Raw genomic sequence first — 20,840 nt, 5'->3', positions numbered from 1 at the left:
TTATACTAAAATTTCCTCTGCATTGCACTGATGCATATTCTTGCATGGCTGGTTCAGAGCAACATAGCTTTCTTCTGCCCCTATGCTCTCTGAGGGAACAATATGCTGCTTTTGAGGTGTCCCTTGACAAATACACAGTGCATTTTGGTCCAGAAGCACCCTGGTGGCAGATTATTTATTATTCATCAATGAATGATGTAAGTTCTCTTTGTCTGTCTCTTTCCACCCACAATGACTGTGCAAGGGAAGGAAGTCCCCAGTCCTCTGTATAATCCTCTGTACAAATAATACAACAGAACTTCATTATTTTCTAACCTCGCATGACCCTCCATTCTCCATTCCACTGGGTCTGGACTTTCCCTCTGGGGAGGACTTAAAGTATTGGGTAGTGTGTTTTCTATTCTGTTTGGAAGTGGCAATTCGACTGAACTCAACAAACTGAGTGAATGATTTATATATGGTCCTGAGCTGGCCATGACAGGATATCACAATGAACCAGGCAAGCTTTGTGGCCTGAATGAGTGGTGAGAGAATGCATCCAACACGCATCAGACCAGGACTGTGGAAGAGACAAAGTGCTGGCAAAGTGGAGAGATTGATTCTGATTAAGGAGATCTGGTTTGGTGAGGGCTTCACAGAGTTGGCACTTGAAGAAAAAGAACAGATTCAGGACAGGCTAATTTGATTTCTTTGAATCAGAGTAGACAGGTAGTAGTACAGCCACTCACATTTTTTATTGGGCTGACAAAAGAGCTGCTTCTGTATCACCCAGAATAATTTGGGGAAAAGGCAGATTATATATTGCCCAGAAATTGTCTGAATTCGGGATATACCCCTCAGTCTCATAGGGAGGGAATGCTATGACAGGAAGGCCACAGCAGATTTTCATAATTAATAAAATATAGTGATCCCTTTACAAATTGGTTGCTTCCATTTGTAAATATGTATCTATAAATTGTTGAAATATATATTCCTTCCCTATATAAGGCATCTGCCCAAGGTATTAACGATCCAACCCATTTTAATACCATGCAGCCTTCTGTAAAGCAAGCCTCTTCTCTACCCTAACAGAGATCACTGTAGAATCTCTAAGTATCACAACTGTTAACTTTAAGGAAAAGGTCTCTGTCCTTAAAAGAGCCAGGCATAAAGCTATTGAGTTTAAAAACATCGTAAGGAATAGCTTCTGTAACCCTCACTCAAACAATAGAATTGTCCTGTGTCTTCTGTGTGCTCCTGTCACAAAAGATGCTCATGATTTATTTACTTGTTCTACTCATTAATTTATTACTAGTTACTCTTGCTCTCTCTGTATCTTCCTCCTCGTAGACTGATGGGTCAAAAGAATTTCTCGGCTGACCAACACTGAAAATAATAGTCCTAGCCCCCAGCCCTTTCTGGTGGTGTCTTCCTATATGTACTAAAAACTCACCAGCACTGCTGCAGCCGCAAGTCTCCAGCATGGTGTCTTAAACAACTCAGGACCTCATTTGTTAAAATATTAACCCAATTGGTTCAATTCAATAATTTCCTTTCACATTTGTAATGCACGGTTATCTATTATTTACATTACAGAAAGTTAAATCAAGTATGTCCAACCCACAGCTCGTGGGCCACATATGGCCCAGGATGACTTTGAATGTGGCCCAACACAAATTCATAAACTTTGTTAAAACATTATGAGATTTTGTTGTGACTTTTTTTTTTTTCTGGCTCATCAGCTATCATGAGTGTTAGTGTATTTTATGTGTAGCCCATGACAATTCTTCCAATGTGGCCTAGAGAAGCCAAAAGACTGGACACCCCTAAGTCAAATCAATAGAGAAAAAAGAGGAAAAAAAACATATAAAGGAACAGAGAAAAAAGAGGAAAAGTTCACACTACAGGCATTTTAACACATTTCTTCTCATCTTTTTTATACATGTCATTTTGCTTTGTTCTGAAATAATTGTAATCATGCTATTTTCATATCTCTATATATGCAATTTTATAAAGTTCCCCCAAACAACATGGCAAGATAGTTTTTTCAAAATTAAAATGCATTCTGAAAAATATGTATTCAAAATAGAAAATATTAAAAAGTGTAAATAAAATATCACTTCAAGTCCCACTGAAGTGGATATAAATGTGGAAGCGGATGTGGTCCCTATTAACTTGCTGTTATTTTCATATTAAAATATCTGTGTATAAATTTTATTTTGAAAAACTGACACATACATAGCTTACATACTGTCTGCTTCATTCACTAAACATTATATTGTGAACATTTTCCCTGACCATTCAAAATTCGTTGAGACAATGGACTTTCATTGATAAATATTTTATTACATATTTGTGTCACGGAGTAATAATAAAATTAAGGACATGTACAGATTTGTGAAAATGGTTTAGTATGTTTGTAAATATGTCTTTGCTTGTATCTTGTTAATTCTTAAATCAATTATTGGGAGAATTGTTAATAACATTTAAGGCAAAATATATATTACCTAATCACACCAACAAATAAGGAAACCTGTTTTTACTATATGAAGGACACTGCATACCATAATTTAGAAAATATTTGTGTTAATCTAATTGTTTAGTTTTCATTAGGCTGAAGAGTTTTTCCTTTTTAACAAACAAGCTTGTAGAGATGTTAACGTAGGAAAAGGCTGGATGAAGCGTGCATGGGAACGCCCTCTGCATTTCTTTGTACTTTCCTGTGAATTTATAAATATTGCAAAGTAAGTAAAAAAAACCACACTCATAAATATCTGTATTTGTGTGTGTGTGAATTATGGCCTTTTTCCATTTACTTATTAAAGTTTTAAGTTACTTGATATTATTTGTTCACTGGTTACATATTAAAAACACTATCATTAATTTAGCATTAACTCACAGTCTGTCAATTTCACTGAAAATATTTTTCCCAGTCTATTATTTGCCTTCTTATTATTATTTTATTTATTATTTATTTTTATTGCATTTTAGGTTTTAGGGTACATGTGCAGAACGTGCAAGATAGTTGCATAGGTACACACATGGCAGTGTGTTTTGCTGCCTTCCTCCCCTTCACCCACATTTGGCATTTCTCCCCATGCTGTCCCTCCCCTATTCCCCCCCTTAGACCAGTGTGTAGTACCCCCTTCCCCGTGTCCAGGTGTTCTCATTTTTCCTCACCCGCCTATGAGTGAGAATATGCGGTATTTCATTTTCTGTTCTTGTGTCAGTTTGCTGAGAATGATGTTCTCCAGATTCATCCATGTCCCTACAAAGGATGCGAACTCATCATTTTTGATTGCTGCAAAGTATTCCATGGTGTATATGTGCCACATTTTCCCAGTCCAGTCTATCATCGATGGGCATTTGGGTTGGTTCCAGGTCTTTGTTATTGTAAACAGTGCTGCAATGAACATTTGTGTGCATGTGTCCTTACAGAATGATTTATAGTCCTTTGGATATATACCCAGTAATGGGATTGCTGGGTCAAATGGAATTTCTATTTCTAAGGCCTTGAGGAATCGCCACACTGTCTTCCACAATGGTTGAACTAATTTACACTCCCACCAACAGTGTAAAAGTGCTCCTATTTCTCCACATCCCCTCCAGCATCTGTTGTCTCCAGATTTTTTAATGATCGCCATCCTAACTGGTGTGAGATGGTATCTCAATGTGGTTTTGATTTGCATCTCTCTAATGACCAGTGATGATGAGCATTTTTTCATATGTTTGTTGGCCTCATGTATGTCTTCTTTTGTAAAGTGTCTGTTCATATCCTTTGCCCATTTTTGAATGGGCTTGCTTGTTTTTTTCCTGTAAATCTGTTTGAGTTCTTTGTAAATTCTAAATATCAGCCCTTTGTCAGATGGGTAAACTGCAAAAATTTTTTCCCATTCTCTTGGTTGCCAATTCACTCTAGTGACTGTTTCTTTTGCTTTGCAGAAGCTGTGGAGTTTGATTAGGTCCCATTTGTCTATTTTGGCTTTTGTTGCCAATGCTTTTGGTGTTTTGGTCATGAAGTCCTTGCCTATTCTATGTCCTGAATGGTTTTGCCTAGATTTTCTTCTAGGGTTTTTATGGTGCCAGGTCTTATGTTTAAGTCTTTAATCCATCTGGAGTTAATTTTGGTGTAAGGTGTCCAGTTTCTGCTTTCTACACATAGCTAGCCAGTTTTCCCAACACCATTTATTAAATGGGGAATCCTTTCCCCATTGCTTGTTTTTGTCAGGTTTATCAAAGATTGTATGGTTGTAGATATGTTGTGTTGCTTCCAATGCCTCTGTTTTGTTCCATTGGTCTATATCTCTGTTTTGGTACCAGTACCATGCTGTTTTGATTACTGTAGCCTGGTAGTATAGTTTGAAGTCTGGTAGTGTGATGCCTCCCACTGTATTCTTTTTGCTTAGAATTGACTTGGCTATGTGGGCCCTCTTTTGGTTCCATATGAAGTTCAAGGTGGTTTTTTCCAGTTCTGTGAAGAAAGTCAATGGTAGTTTGATAGGGATAGCATTGATTCTGTAAATTACTTTGGGCAGTATAGCCATTTTCACGAAATTAATTCTTCCTAACCATGAACATAGAATGCTTCTCCATCTGTTTGTGTCCTCTCTTATTTCGTTGAGCAGTGGTTTGTAGTTTTCCTTGAAGAGGTCCTTTACGTTCCTTGTTAGTTGTATTTACAGGTATTTTATTCTTTTTGTAGCAATTGTGAATGGCAGTTGGTTCTTGATTTGGCTTTCTTTAAGTCTGTTATTGGTGTATAGGAATGCTTGTGATTTTTGCACATCGATTTTATATCCTGAGACTTTGCTGAAGTTGCTTATCAGTTTCAGGAGTTTTTGGGCTGAGGCGATGGGGTCTTCTAGGTATACTATCATGTCATCTGCAAATAGAGACAATTTTATTTCCACCTTACCTATTTGAATATCCTTTATTTCTTTTTCTTGCCTGATTGCTCTGGCTAGAACTTCCAGTACTATACTGAACAGGAGTGGTGGGCATTACAGTACTATACTGAATAGAGGGCATCCTTGTCTAGTGCTGGATTTCAAAGGGAATGCTTCCAGTTTTTGCCCATTCAGTATGATATTGGCTGTTGGTTTGTTGTAAATGGCTTTTATTACTTTGAGATATGTTCCAGCAATATTGAGTTTATTGAGGGTTTTTAGCATAAAGGGCTGTTAAATTTTGTCAAATGCCTTCTCTGCGTCAATTGAGATAATCATGTGGTTTTTGTTTTTGGTTCTGTGTATGTGGTGAATTACGTTTATAGACTTGCACATGTTGAATCACCAGCCTTGCATCCCCGGGATGAATCCTACTTGATCATGATGGATAAGTTTTTTGATGTGCTGTTGCAATCGGCTTGCCAATATTTTATTGAAGATTTTTGCATCTATGTTCATCATGGATATTGGCCTGAAGTTTTCTTTTCTTGTTGAGTCTCTGCCGGGTTTTGGTATCAGGATGATGTTGGTCTCATAAAATGATCTGGGAAGGATTCCCTCTTTTTGGATTATTTGGAATAGTTTCAGAAGGAATGGTACCAGCTCCTCTTTGTGTGTCTGGTAGAATTCGGCTGTGAACCTATCTGGACCTGGGCTTTTTTTGGGTGGTAGGCTCTTAATTGCTGCCTCGACTTCAGACCTTGTTATTGGTCTATTCATAGTTTCGGCTTCCTCCTGGTTTAGGCTTGGGAGGACACAGGTGTCCAGGAATTTATCCATTTCCTCCAGGTTTACTAGTTTATGTGCATAGAGTTGTTTGTAGTATTCTCTGATGATGGTTTGAATTTCTGTGGAATCTGTGGTGATTTCCCCTTTATCATTTTTTATTGCATCTTTTTGGTTGTTCTCTCTTTTCTTTTTTATCATTCTGGCTAGTGGTCTGTCTATTTTGTTGATCACTTCAAAAAACCAGCTCTTGCATCTATTGATTTTTTGAAGGGTTTTTCGTGTCTCTATCTCCTTCAGTTCTGCTCTGATCTTCATTATTTCTTGTCTTCTGCTAGGTTTTGAGTTTTTTTTTGATCTTGCTCCTCTAGCTCTTTCCATTTTGGTGATAGGGTGTCAATTTTGGATCTCTCCACTCTTCTCATGTGGGCACTTATTGCTAAATATTTTCCTCTGGAGACTGCTTTATATGTGTCCCAGAGATTCTGGTATGTTGTGTCTTTGTTCTCATTGGTTTCGAAGAACTTCTTCATTTCTGCCTTCATTTCATTGTTTATCCAATCAACATTCAAAAGCCAGTTGTTCAGTTTCCATGAAGCTGTGCAGTTCTGAGTTAGTTCCTGAATTCCGAGTTCTAACTTCATTGCACTATGGTCTGAGAGACTGTTTGTTATGATTTCAGTTGTTTTGCATTTGCTGAGGAGTGCTTTACTTCCAATTATATGGTCGATTTTGGAGTAGGTGTGATGTGGTGTTAAGAAGAATGTATATTCTGTGGATTTGGGGTGGAGAGTTCTGTAGATGTTTATCAGGTTTGCTTGTTCCAGGTCTGAGTTCAAGCCCTTGTTAATTTTCTGTCTGGTTGATCTGTCTAATATTGACAGTGGAATGTTAAAGTCTCCCACTATTATTGTGTGGGAGTCTAAGTCTCTTTGTAAGTCGTTAAGAACTTGCCTTATATATCTGGGTGCTCCTGTATTGGGTCCGTATATATTTAGGATCGTTAGCTCTTCTTGTTGTATCGATCCTTTTACCATTATGTAATGACCTTCTTTGTCTCTTTTGATCTTTGTTGCTTTAAAGTCTATTTTATCAGAGTTGAGAATTGCAACTCCTGCTTTTTTTTGTTCTCCATTTGCTTGGTAAATCTTCCACCATCCCTTTATTTTGAGCCTTTGTGTATCCTTGCATGTGAGATGGGTTTCCTGGATACAGCACACCGATGGATTTTGGTTTTTTGTCCAATTTGCCAGTCTGTGTCTTTTGATTGGTGCATTTAGCCCATTTACATTTAGGGTTAATATTGTTATATGTGAATTTGATACTGCCATTTTGATGCTAGCTGGCTGTTTTGCACGTTAGTTGATGCAGATTCTTCATTTTGTTGATGCTTTTTACCATTTGGTATGTTTTTAGAATGGCTGGTACTGGTTGTTCCTTTCTATGTGTAGTGCCTCTTTCAGGAGCTCTTGTAAAGCAGGCCTGGTGGTGACAGAATCTCTGAGTACTTGCTTGTTTGCAAAAAATTGTATTTTTCCTTCACTTATGAAGCTCAGTTTGGCTGGATATGAAATTCTGGGTTGAAAGCTCTTTTCTTTAAGGATGTTGAATATTGGCCCCCACTCTCTTCTGGCTTGTAGAGTTTCTGCTGAACAATCTGCTGTGAGTCTGATGGGCTTCCCGTTGTGGGTGACCCGACCTTTCTCTCTGGCTGCCCTTAGTATTTTCTCCTTCATTTCAACCCTGGTGAATCTGGCGATTATGTGCCTTGGGGTTGCTCTTCTTGCGGAATATCTTTGTGGTGTTCTCTGTATTTCCTGGACTTGAATATTGGCCTGTCTTGCTAGGTTGGGGAAATTTTCCTGGATAATGTCCTGAAGAGTATTTTCCAGCTTGGATTCATTCTCTTCATCACATTCTGGTACACCTATCAAACATAGGTTAGGTCTCTTCACATAGTCCCACATTTCTTGGAGACTGTTCATTTCTTTTTGCGCTTTTTTCTCTAATCTTGGTTTCTCGTTTTATTTCATTGAGTTGATCTTCAACTTCTGATATTCTTTCTTCTGCTTGGTCAATTCGGCTGCTGAAACTTGTGCATGCTTCGTGAAGTTCTCGTGTTGTGTTTTTCAGCTCCTTCAATTCATTCATATTCCTAAGTTGTCCATTCTTGTTATCATTTCCTCGAATCTTTTTTCAAGGTTCTTAGTTTCTTTGCATTGATTTAGAACATGTTCTTTTAGCTCACAGAAGCTTCTCATTATCTACCTTCTGAAGTCTGATTCCATCATTTTGTCACACTCATTCTTCGTCCAGCTTTGTTCCCTTGTTGGGGAGGAGTTTTGGTCCTTTGTAGGAGGTGAGGTGTTTTGGTTTCCAGTGTTTTCCTCATTTTTGTGCTGGTTTCTTCCCATTTTTGTGGATTTATCCACCTGTCGTCTGAGTAGTTGCTGACTTTTCGATTGGGTCTCTGAGTGGATGCCCAGATTGTTGATGATGAAGTATTTCTGTTACTTAGTTTTCCTTCTAACAGTCTAACCCCTCTGCTGTACAACTGCTGATGTCCACTCCAAGCCTTGCTTGTCTAGGGTACACCTGTAGCAGCTGCAGAACAGTGAGGGATCCTACCAGTTTCTTCTTCTGCTATCTTTGTCCCAGAATGATGCCCGCCAAATATCAGTCTGATCAGTCCTTTTTGAGGTGACTCTTTGGATACACAGGGGTCAGGGAGCTGCTTGAGGAGACGGACTATACTTTATAGGAGCTCAAGTACTGAGCTGTGAGCTCCGTTGTTCATTCAGGCTGTTAGGCAGGTGCGTTTAGGTCTGCTGCAGCACAACTTATAAATCCCCTTTTTTCCCCCTCAGATGTTCTCTCTCCGGGAGTTAGGGCTTTCTTTATGAGTATCCGTTGCACTGTCCTGCCCAGCTAGGAGGCAGTCTAGTCACTATTTGCCTGCCGAAGCTCCGTCCTGCTACCACGGAGTCCGCCCTGTTGCCGTTGGCTCTCCCTTGCTGCTGTGGGCTCTGCCCTGCCATCGTGGGCTCCGCCCTGCTGCATTGCACTCTGCCCTACTGTTGTGGGCTTCACCCTGTTGCCATGGGCTCCGCCCTGCTGTCGTGGGCTCTTCCCTGTTGGCGGAGTTTCTCTGTTATGGTGGGTTGCCTCAGCAACGGCAGGCTGCGTCAGCAATGGGAGTGTACCTCAGTAGGCGCGGAATGCCTCTGTAGTGGCGGACGCCCTCCCCCACCGAGCTGCACCATCCTGGCTTCAGCTGTGCCCGCAGTGAAACTCTCAAGCCCAAGCGTTTCGAATAGCCATTTTGTTTGTCCCTGTGGGGGTGGGACCCACCAAGCCTGATCACCTGGCTCCCTGCCTCAGAGCGCTTTCTCTTTTTTTTTAAGTTGAACGGTTGACTCTCTCCTAGGTGTTTTAGTCACCTGCTGAAAGGGCACCGGGATGTGTGTGATTTCCCATGCAGCAACCCACTGCACTGGCTCAAATGTCACTTCCCAGGAATCTCCTGGTCTGGCTCTCTGTCCAAGTCCCGTTTAATCAGATGGATATGCTAATCTGCCCTCCTAAATCTCAGGATGCCGGTTTAACAGGGCACCCAGACCAGTGCATTTTGTGCAGGGTGCTGCTGTGCTGTGGCGCCGGCCGAAACGGCCACGCAAGCCAAGAGGGCTGTGCTGGCGTCCCGTGTCTCTCCTACTCCTGGGAATTTCCCCTTTCTGTGGGCAACAAAGAACCATCTGGAAATGTGGCTAGGACTCACCCTCTGTGCCTTCACTGAGAGTTGCAATCCTGAGTCATTCCTACTGCAGCACCTTGGAAATCGCCTTTTTTTTTTGACATACATAACTTTTTATTTATTTATTTATTTATTTATTTATTTATTTATTTATTTAGATATGGAGTCTTGCTCTGTAGCCCAGGCTAGAGTGCTAGAGTGCAGTGGCATGATCTCGGCTCACTGCAACCTCCACCTCTCGGGTCCCGGTTCAAGCAATTCTCCTGCCTCAGCCTCCAGTGTAGCTGGGATTACAGGCACATGCCACCATGCCCAGCTAATTTTTGTATTTTTAGTAGAGACAGGGTTTCACCATGTTGGCTGGCTGGTCTTGAACTCCTGACCTTGTGATCCACCCACCTCAGTCTGCCAAAGTGCTGGGATTACAGGCGTGAGCTACCGTGCCTGGCCAATCACTTTTTACTAAAAACAAATACAGTCAGATCTAATCAACATTCCTTTTGCAATGTTTTCTATTGCACCCCAATTTAGAAAATCTTCCCTACTCTGGCAGTTTGATAAATATTTACATTAATATTTTTCAGTTTGAATTTGTATATTTAACTTGAATTTCCTTTTGATTCATGTTAGCATGCAATGAAAAGATGTAAACTTCTTTTTAAATTGCTTTGGGCAGGGCATGGTGGGTGGTGTGTGCCAGTAATTCCAGTTACTTGGGAGGTGAAGGCAAGAAGATTGCTTGAACCCAAGAATTCAAGGTCAAGGTGGGCAAGAGAGCAAGACTCTGTCTCCAAAATAATAGTAAATAATAATAATGTAATAAACTTCTTTGAGCTGTGCCAACCTAATTTATTGAATAATCCATCTCTTTCCCATTGGTTTTTGATGCCTTTTCCAATTATAATCTTTATTTCTTTCATATACAAAATGCCTGAGAGAGTTATTCTGTCCCATTCTTAACTTTCATCACCTTATTTTAGCTGTGGGAGCTTGAATGAGTGTTTTATTTTCTGGCTTGGCATACCGTTCTTCATTATATAGCAGTGTATACTATTGAGAAAAGAATTGCTTTGGCCTCATTAGCTGTGAATTTAAATCCCAGTTCCGTCTGTTACAAGCTGTGTGTCTGGAGGAAGTTATTTAACCTCTCTGAACTTGTAGTTTTTTTTTTGAAACTATCACCAACTACCTCACAGAGTCGTGGTTAGGATTTTGTGAGGTAATGCATTCCAATGCACACTGATATAGCAAACAGACAATTAAAAGAATTAAGTTCCCTTCTCTTTCAGACTTTTCTTTAAAAGTTTTGGCCTTTTTTTAGCCTCTTAAATGGACATTGGATGTAGTATGGTTTTATCTCCCAAAGTCACTTGACCTTTCATTTGGAATCTAAAATAATCTAAGAACTGATAACTTGATAATATTAAATCTTCACATTCAAGAATATAAAAGAGGAGAACTTGGTAGGTTGTGGGTCATTTCTGATTTAACAAAAGGGAGGATTTTAGAATTCAATTAGCCAGGCCCAACACCAGAGATGGGTAATATATGCAGCTAAAGAAAAGGTAACAAAGCAAGCAAAGAAAGTGAGAGTTCTAAAAAAAGAGAGCACTTCGAGCTGACCCCATTGTTGGAGACTGTCATTCCCCAATAGAATATCAGAGGTGCCTGGGAGTTACCTAAAAAACATTAACTGGAGTCAAGTTTTCAGTCTGGGAGGCCATTTTCACTTACTTTCCTACTTATGTCTCGAAGACAACAACAACTTTACCTTTGCTGGGAAAGTTAGCCTGAGTCACTCCATGATAAAAGGGATAAAATACAAGAAACAGAAAATTTCTGAAAGAGGAAATAGATAAAGGTGACAACTGCATCACTGAATCAACACTCAAGAAGGCTGTTTTGAAAGGTATGTGTTTGAAGGATGATGTCGTTACCTCTCAAGGACAGTGTACAGTATTTCAGCTTTCAGGTATGTTACTTTTAAGATCAGTTTTAAAACATGTGTTTGAAATATGTAGTTTGAAAGCACACATTTTAAAAGACTTGTGATTTTGGTTTCTTACCAAAACAAATAGTTCCAAGTAGACATGCCAAGCATAATTTCATAAAAGCATAAATGAAAGTTATATACTTAACTACCTATTACATAATTATGTGATAATACTATTTAAAAGGTAAATACTGTCTGAAAACATGCACAAACTCTAGAGAATGCCATGGTACGTGGCAGCTGGTCAGTAATGGCTGATCATGGCCATGACTGGGCCCTGCTTTTAGCAAATGTGCAGATTCAAAAGAGGGCCTGCCCAGACCTAAAGTCAAGGCACCGTAAGTAATGCTTAGGTGCTCAATGCTGCAGGTGACAGTTTAGGTCTGGGCTAAAATATCTGAAAAGACCTCTCGTGGGTAGTGCTTCTATAAAGGAATGTCATACTTAGCCACTAGCATGTGCCTCACAAGCTTCTGTCAGACCGAGGCTAAGGTTCATGAGAGCAGATGGGCCTGCCTACACATGGCACCATCTGGTATCCAGATGGGGCCAGTGCCAGTGGCCCTACTGTCCACATACAGACTGACTTCAGCCTCAACTCACCTCACTGCCCAGCATAATGACTTCCCAAGGAATGAAGGTGTGTGGGGGCTTTGTTTTCTTTGAGGACAGGAAAAGAAGGATGAAGGATTATGATTAAACATTATAAACTTCTTTAAAAAATGTATATAAACACACACCTCTTTTCTACTACCTGCCTTATAGTTTTTATCAAGTGTACTCAGTCTAATTCATTTGTTAATAAAAAGTTAGCATATCTGAAGCAGGCATATAATATAAAAAAAATAGCTTAAAAACAGTTTTTACTTTCATTACTCTTTCCTACTTGTTTTTTGAGTAACCTACTTGTATTTTTCTGAAATTTCTCATTTTAAACTGCAAAGACTATTTTGGATAACATGCCTAGTCTTGAGGAAAGACCTTTTTAATGTGCTTTTAACTGACCAAGACACTTTAATTGTAATGCAGTGTTTTTTTTTTTCCCTCAGAGTGTACATTTGTGTTCTATAAAAGAAAAAGAAAATCACAGAAGAGGGACAAGGGAACAGCCACCAAGAAAGGGTTAGAGGGGAAGGAAGCTGGCAGGGAACCAAAATACTGCAGGTCAGAGAAATGTAGGTTTCTACAGTAGTAACAAGAAAATGTTCCTGTCTACAGTTCCCACTTCAGTACCATCCTGGTGAAAGGGGTGACATTCAGGAGGAAAATAGGGTGGATACAAAAGAAAGAAGAGTTCAGGGGCAGGGAGCAGCTTAAAAATGCAATTAGCAGCATATGCTCAAGAAAGTATTTGAGTCCCAGACCCCAGTCCATGAGGCAGCTGCGGCCAGCACCCAGAGAAGGAGGGCAGAGAGGTGGACAGCACCCATGAGGGGAAGCAGGGAGGCCGTGCAACTTGACAGATGTTATCACGGAAGCGGGTGGCGGTCGAGGAGACATTACCAGAAGAGAAACCTACCCACCTCTGCCAGATTGTCACCCGACTTGGTGACAGCGGGGGGGTCGAGGAGCAGAGACTCGGCATGGATTCTGCGTAAACGTTCTTTAAGATCTGTGTTTTGTGCTAGGGCCTGGAACATGTTAAAAATAGTGGGGCTCTGTTAATAAATGGATGTTTCAGAAAAGCACAGCAGTGGGCCCCACAGGAGTGATCTCTAAGAGCCTGATGAAACTCTCAGAGGACACTTCCTGGACTTTTTTTCCTTGAATGCTCTCCAAGAGGAAACTGGTTCTGAGATGCCTGGGAGATGACAAACTGGAGGCTCTGGAAATGAGGCTCCTTTTCTTTTCTCATTCCAGATATGGAAGGAGGGTTGGTAAGGGTGACAAGGAGGGAAGTCACAGACACTGTTGGCTCCTGTTAAGACCAGTGGTTTCACAGCATCTCCTCCGCCTCCCTAGTTGTCTGGAGTCTCTTTGGCCAAATCCCTTCCTATGGAATCCAGGCTTCTATCGGCTTTGAAGAATATGCTGCTCCCACTCCTTATAATTGGGCATACTTCAGTGTTACTTAATTACCATACCCATTGACTCATATTTAGAAAGTATGCTGGAGGCCGGCCATGGTGGCTCACACCTGTAATCCCAGCACTTTGGGAGGTGGAGGAAGGCAGATTTGTTGACATCAAGAGTTGGAGACCAGCCTGACCAACATGGCAAAACCCCATCTCTACCAAAAAATAGAAAAATTAGCTAGGCATGATGACACATGCCTGTAGGCCCAGCTACTGGGGAAGCTGAGGTGGGAGAATTGCTTGAACCTAGGAGGCTGACAGAGGCTGCAGAGAGCTGAGATCGTGGCCTGAGTAACAGAGTGAGACCCTGTCACAAAACAAAAGAAAGTGTGCCAGGAAGCAGGACTTTGTGAAAGACAAACTTTGTAATGTTTAGGCGCTCAATGCCGCAGGTGACAGTGTGGGTACTGATTGTTCTGTTCATTCTTCAGGACTAAGACAATTTATTTTAAAAAAGAAATGAGTAAACCTCACTTACCTGCATAAAGGCTTAAGGACCATGGCTCTAGGAATGGGTAAGTGTGAGATGAAGAGCAAATCTGAGACTACCTTAGGCCTCTTTTCTATTTCCCTCGGCAGGCCCCATTCCTTATCTCAACCTCTCAACTATGAGGAAAGTGGCTGAAAGGTAAAGGAAGCTGTTTCCTTCACACTGATACTCCTGTGCACTTCATGACCAACTGTTCTCAAATGGTCTGTCTGTGGAAGGGGACAAGTTCTCCTGATTGTCTTCCCAGACACTCCCATGATCAGCTCCACCAGTGCTTGCATGCAGATTCAGCCTCTCTGTCCTCCTGACTCTTTTCTAAGAAGGTCTGAGTCTTTTCCATCTACCAGGGCCTGCAGGACCAACCTGCTAAAAGCACAGAAATATGTGGCACTGCCTAATCCTCTACCTGGATCTCCAACAGGAATGCTCACTTTATTTTTCAGTCCCCACAGAGCGTATGAGTTATTTGAAAATCCTAGAGAACTACTTAAGAAACACTGCACAAGAGCTAAGATCACACAACCACGTATAACAATCTCTTTGGAGCACTCACTTTATTTTCTGCATGTCATAGTACGGAGACTAGAATCTAAGTAGAGCTTGGAAATTGTGCTATTTTATTAGTTTTTCTTTCCTTTATAAGCCACAGGCAGAAGCAGAAGACAGCAACATTGTGCATACAGCACCAACATATCCATTCTGATAGCTCTGACATGGTCCTAAAAATTTTATTTTCAAAAAAACAAGTCCTAAACCCTATCATCAATCCAAGCCAAAAAGGAACGAAAGGATCATTTGGTTTTATCTGAAGTTTCCAAAATCATGAATATGGGGGAATTCCTTAGTGAAGGTGAAAACAACCTTGGCTTACAATACTGCAGCCAAATAGGTCTCAGTGGCCAGACCTCTGCAGGAGAAGGCAGGGAGAAGAAGATCCTAGGGAAAGGGACCTTGGAAGCCCATCAGAGGTACATTTTGTAAATGCACTAAAAGCTAGCCTAATGGGAACAATACGAAATTTAGGAAATAAAAACCAGAAACACTTTGCTTCTGCTTCTCTCAAACCAAAATAGTACCTAGTGTGCGGCTGTCTGCTACAATAAAAAGGGGGGACAATTCTATCTGTGACCTTAATTAGGACAAAGTTAAGACTCCTCTTTATATATGGAGCAAGCCAATGTTATTTTTAGTTTCTTTTGAAGATAGCATACTTGGAATGGTCCATAAGTGAATACTCCTTACGTATTCTACAACAACTATCTGTGCTACTGGCAAAGGATTTATCACGATCATTATACCAAGAGCATCACTTTTCTTAGCAATACGATGAATAGAAAATATGAATCAGTATTTTCTAGTTCTCTCAGTGCCTGTGTTGGCTTCTGGTTACAAGATCCTAAAATTCACCTCCCCTGCCTGACTTGAAATAGAAAATTCAGTATTGCTTCAGATGGTAATTTCATATGTGCACATACTCTTTCTCTTTCTAAAGAAGGAATTCCAAAGTACAAGAAAAGAGTAAAAGCAAATCAGTATGCTATTTCAAAAGTTCTCTAGCCTCCTGATAGTACACAGTGAAAAAAAACCAGACAACTTTATTCAAATAGAGGTGGGACATGGCACTTTAATGGAGCCCAACTATTCTGAGGGATGAATTGAAATAGATGAAAAAAGAGAGAGAGAGAATGAGTGACAGAATGGCTGAGAATCATTTGGAACCCTGACAGTGATTTTCCTGTTATTATGAAGGTACAGTGATTGCCTGACAGGCACTTTCTTGTGACTCATCTCTTTGTAGCCACAGTAGCGGGGCGGGGTGGGGCGGGGCGGGGAAGCTAAATGTCTGGTACTATCCAATCAAACAAAATAACTCTCATGTCTTTGAAATAGTGATAAACAGGATCAGTGTTTTGCAATAGAGAAGATAAGAGCATGAATTGGAAATTTCACTCCGCCACCTGTCATTTGGAAAGTCAGGCTAAGCTTGTGGTGTCTCATGCCCATAAAATCTCCACCAAACTGTCAGATTTTATAAGCATTAACAGAAAAATGTCTGTAAGATGCACACACATACACACAAAAATGTACAATAAAAATTTTAGAGAAACAAAAAATTAAGATAAATCAGAGGAAACCAAACTTAAAGAAGGTATCACTTATAAAATAGTAGCTACTAAGATTTGTACAGGTGAGTTTTGGTGTTTCAAATAAGCAGATTTGATAAAAGCTTAGAATATAATTCGGATAATTTGGTTTTCTCCTGAAATTTCAACACAATCATGAAAATCGTGAATTTTCAACACAACCATGGAAATAGAAATTACAAAACATTCATGAGCCTGGACACACCTCAGCCATTTCAGGATGCAGCTATGTAACTTACGGATGACAGGGCATTCTTCAGACCAATGACCTGAGCAGATGGGGAGGAGGAGGCATCCTGCTCCATCAGCTGTCTCAGTTTCTCTCTCTCCGTTGACATGATATTAAAAGCTGACCTTAAAGTGAAGTAAACTATAGAGATATAATCATTATAAAAAGGAATAAAGAGGCATAATTAAAAACAAAATACATAAAAAATGTATCTCTAAAAGAATTAAGTGAAGTAACAGTCCTGAGTATTTTGAGTATAGCAAATGGACACTCTACCTGGACTTTTAAAAGACACATCTGCCTTGTGAATACTAATATAAATTAAGGCCTCTGGATGATGATGTATCCACGTAGGTGGACATCAACTGTAAGAGATGCACTACTCTTGTGTGAAATGCTGGTGGTGAGGGTACTGCACCTATATAGGAGCAAGAGGCTTATAAAAACTCTGCACTTTTGGTTCAATTTTGCTATGAACCTACAACTGCTCAAAAAAAATAAAGTCTATTAAAATTAACTCCCATACACACACATTTGCCAATTCTAAGTCCCCTATGCACTATAATATTTCATGACTTTATGACTTTTCATCAGGATTTTTTGACACTTGGACTTTGCCTCTGGATCCTCAACGATCAGTGTTTTGTTTTGTTTGTATCCCCAAAGACTGGAAAGGATTAAAAACAAAGCGTATTCATTTTCAAGGGGAAAATGTTAACACTGCAGCAGAAAAATTGGACAGCACCTTAACCAGGTGATCAAAATTAACTGTCAGTGAGAGTCAGGTGGACCGTGTGCCTCTAGGTACAATACGCTGAAAAAGACACATCTTCTTTGGTGTATGCCAGCCAGGGCTATGTAATCTGAATTTGATCATAAGGAGACATCAGACAACCCCAGAATGAGAAACATTTTATTTTTAAAAGTTGACCTGCATTACTCAAAAGTGTCAATTTTATGAAAGAGAAAGAAAGGCTGAAAAACTGTTCCCAGTTAAAGGAGGCAAAAAAGGCACGACAATGAAATCGACTCAAGGGGCAACATGGTACTAAAGGCATTATTGGGATAACTTTGAATACGGAAGGTAGAACAGATAAAAGTTGTTTCAATGCTGTATTTCCTCAATTTGGTTACTATACTGTGGCTATATACAGAATATTCCTATTTTATATACTAAAATATAAAGCCATAAAGAGCAACATAATGTATGAATCCTACTCTCAAATGGTTCAGAAAAATGAGTGTGCGTGTGTGTAGAGAGACAGCAGTAAAACAAATGTGGCAAAGTACTTAAAATTATGTATTTGGGTAAAGGGTATACAGAAAGTTCTCTGTATACTTCTTGCAACTTTTCTGTAAATTTGTAATTGTTTCAAAACGAGGTCTTATTTTCTACCTTCTTGCTTGTTAGCCTTTCCAGCTGCAGGACCCAGAATCTCCAACCTCTAACCCTGGCATTCAGCTACTCTGTTCCCTAGTGAGCACTCAGGTACAACGAGGGCTTAGCCACTATTAGGACTCCAATGCCTGAACTGAAGTTAAAAAACATTAACACAGGCCAGGTGCGGTGGCTCATGCCTATAATCCCAGCACTTTGGGAGGCCGAGGCAGGTGGATCACGAGGTCAAGAGATTGAGACCATCCTGGTCAACAAGGTGAAACCCCGTCTCTACTAAAAATAAAAAAATTAGCTGGCCATGGTGGTGCGCGCCTGTTGTCCCAGCTACTCGGGAGGCTGAGGCAGGAGAATTGCTTGAACCCAGGAGGTGGAGGTTGCGGTGAGCCGAGATCACGCCATTGCACTCCAGCCTGGGTAACAAGAGTGAAACTCTGTCTCAAAAAACAAAACAAAACAAAACAAAAAAAATTAACATATAGAGCAAAGAAAAAAAATCATTATTCATTAGGTTTGATCACATCATGTACAAATTACTTCCTAGGAATGAGGAAGCTGTTATCTAAATTACTGATCATGGATATCACATTTGAATATTATCTTTCCAATTTCCTTTATTATATTTAGTTTTAGAAGAGCAGGAAGAAGGAAGAGACTCAGAAACATGTCTTCTCAAATGACCTAGCACATTCCTGAATTCCACAGGGCTGCAGTTTTAGAGGTATTGTTACTCAAGAGTGGCCTATTTAGTAACACAGAAACTAAATAGGCATTATTGGCTTACTTCATTTAATAGCAACGAGGGCATCTAAACCTCTTTATACACTGTCGCTGAACTCGTCTGAGGTTGCAGCATTTAGTGATGGACCTAGAATATCTTAACAAAGTCACAACAATTTGTTAACACACACACACATGCACACACTGGTGCTGCCTCTGCCAACAGAAGACGGGAGTCAAATGAAACTAAAATTTTCTAACAATACCTATGAAACACAATTAGCTCTTTGCTTTAAACAATTTAATTGAGCAAAATAATTGGCAGAACAATAGAGTGACCAACAGCTGGGGCCCTGCCATCAGCTCTAGATTCTTCCCTACTCAATCACCTATTCGCTGCATGACCTTGGATGAGTAAATGATGTGCCTGAACCCCAGTTTCCTCATTTGTAAATGGGGATAACTATTATTTTATAAGGCTGTCATGAGGATTGAATGAGAGAGAGAATGCAGATGAAGCATGTAACCCAATGCATGGTATGTAATTAATAACAAATGTTACTGCAATAATCATAGTGATGCTGATGAAGGAGACACCTGAGGGTGAGAGTGATGGTGACTGTAGTCTTTTGAAATGTGGGCAGCAGCTGCAGAGAGGACGCTTTAATCTTTTGCCAGGACAAAGCTTGTAAATAACTGCACACAGGGTAGAAATTCTAAGAATGAAGGGTTGGCCAGAATCTAGGGAGCCATAGGAGAACAGCCTCGGGAGGAGAGCAGCAAGCCACACAATTAACGGACTGCATCCTATGTCGTTACACAGGCACTACTCCCCTGCCCTGCCTGCCACACAGACAGGAGGCCCATGGCCATCTCAGTGGGTCCCTCGGGGAGCTACCTGTCTACTGTTGCTCCAAATAAAATGAATGGCACTCAGCTGGCGGCCATTTTCCCAAATCAATTCCTCTGACTTCCAGATGACCCACAGAAAAGCAAGGCTTTCCACCAAATGAGAAGATTCCTATAAAAATTTTAAAAACTGGCAGAATATACAATATTTGGTTCAAAATGTATAGCTGACAAGATTGTAGTAGGCATAAGATAAGCAGAAAGATGCTTATAAAGTCATTATAGGCCTTATATTATAAGGCCTAAAATTCTTCCTAAATCATCTGAAAAAATGGATTTGGAAGACCAGATCCCCATGTACTCAATTTTTTAAATGACTATTAAGATCCACTCAGGATATTAAAATAGTCATTTGCAGCCACCTAAAGATCACGCGCACACACACAGCAATGATCAGAAGCTGCTCATGAGAGACCACATTTATATTAATTGTTAAAGACACAGGATCCCAAAAGTCAGGAACACTCTCTGTGACAGAAGTGTTTTCTTACTTATTTCTAACATGAATTAAAGTTTACTAGAGGCAAATAAAAAGCTTAAAAAAATAGAAGATTCAAATGAGCACATCACACCTATGGTTACCTGACAATAAATAAAGCCATACAGAAAATCCTAGATGCTCAGAGCTATGAAGGACCTCAAAGATCACCAGAGCCACTCACCCCACAACACGACCAGCTCGTCATGTCTCCAGCTTCCCTGCCAAATGGTCTGTTGGTCCATGCTTGTCAGAGTACCTGCTACCTCCTAAAATGGTACATCCTGCTCTGGGACTTAGAAAGTCATTTCTGTTGCTAAGACAACATTTTCCTCAGTGTCTCTTCACTGTCAAACAGGAGTATTTCCTCTTTCAATGGCTGTTCAAATATCAGAAGGCAACTGCAGCATCTATATTTATTCATTTCTTTCCCAAACTGTCATTAGCCATTTCTCAGATACTCTTCCTGGACTATGAGAGGGGGGCACAGGTTGAGTTTTTGACTGTAAGAAGTCTTAAGTTGCTTCTACAGAATGGAACATCATAAGCATCATACAAGTGACTCTTGGTGGTCTTTTTGCTGTTCTTTTATTGAGTTAGGAAGGTGAGACTGTAATAGATGAATGTTTGGACAGTGAAAGTCGATACTGAAGGATAGTTGGACTCAATTTATCTGAGCTCTACTTATTAATATGCTCCTTCTTTAGCAGTTTTTCAGCATCAGGAAAGAATAGGACCTTGAAAAACGTAGTTATGAATGCCATGGGCACTGCGCTAGAAAGCAGAGTGGTACATAAGAAAGAAATTCTCTAATAAGGCCAGCCTGAACCTAAATCCTACCTCTAACACTCAGTTGCAGTTGCCATTTGTATTTTGGACAAATCCTTGGTTTCCACATTTGTACATGTGGATAATGGGCACATCTGAAGAGTGCTTCAAGCAATGAGAAAACCTACTATCACAGAGCACCTAATCAAACAGTGAGACTCATTTTTCCCCTT

General features: G+C 40.2%; 1 protein-coding gene across 17 annotated transcripts in view; it reads right to left on the bottom strand.

Annotated features, from left to right (window-relative positions):
* OSBPL3 (oxysterol binding protein like 3) overlaps positions 1 to 20,840 on the bottom strand; it is a 205,982-nt gene that overhangs the window by 44,833 nt on the left and 140,309 nt on the right. For 11 of the 17 annotated variants that reach the window (XM_054237150.2, XM_078342541.1, XM_054237152.2 and 8 more), the window contains 2 exons: positions 16,347 to 16,477; positions 12,922 to 13,029 (listed from right to left, as the gene is read on the bottom strand). In XM_054237150.2, coding sequence (XP_054093125.1) covers positions 12,922 to 13,029; positions 16,347 to 16,477 — 239 coding nt within the window. The remainder of the gene's footprint in view (positions 1 to 12,921; positions 13,030 to 16,346; positions 16,478 to 20,840) is intronic. The other 6 variants (XM_078342546.1, XM_078342545.1, XM_054237156.2 and 3 more) reach the window with 1 other exon arrangement.

Source organism: Callithrix jacchus, chromosome 11, assembly GCF_049354715.1.
Source record: "Callithrix jacchus isolate 240 chromosome 11, calJac240_pri, whole genome shotgun sequence".
In the NCBI taxonomy this organism is placed as follows: Eukaryota; Metazoa; Chordata; class Mammalia; order Primates; family Cebidae; genus Callithrix; species Callithrix jacchus.
Note: the sequence above shows the minus strand (reverse complement) of the source record. Positions and strands in the feature narration are given on the sequence as shown.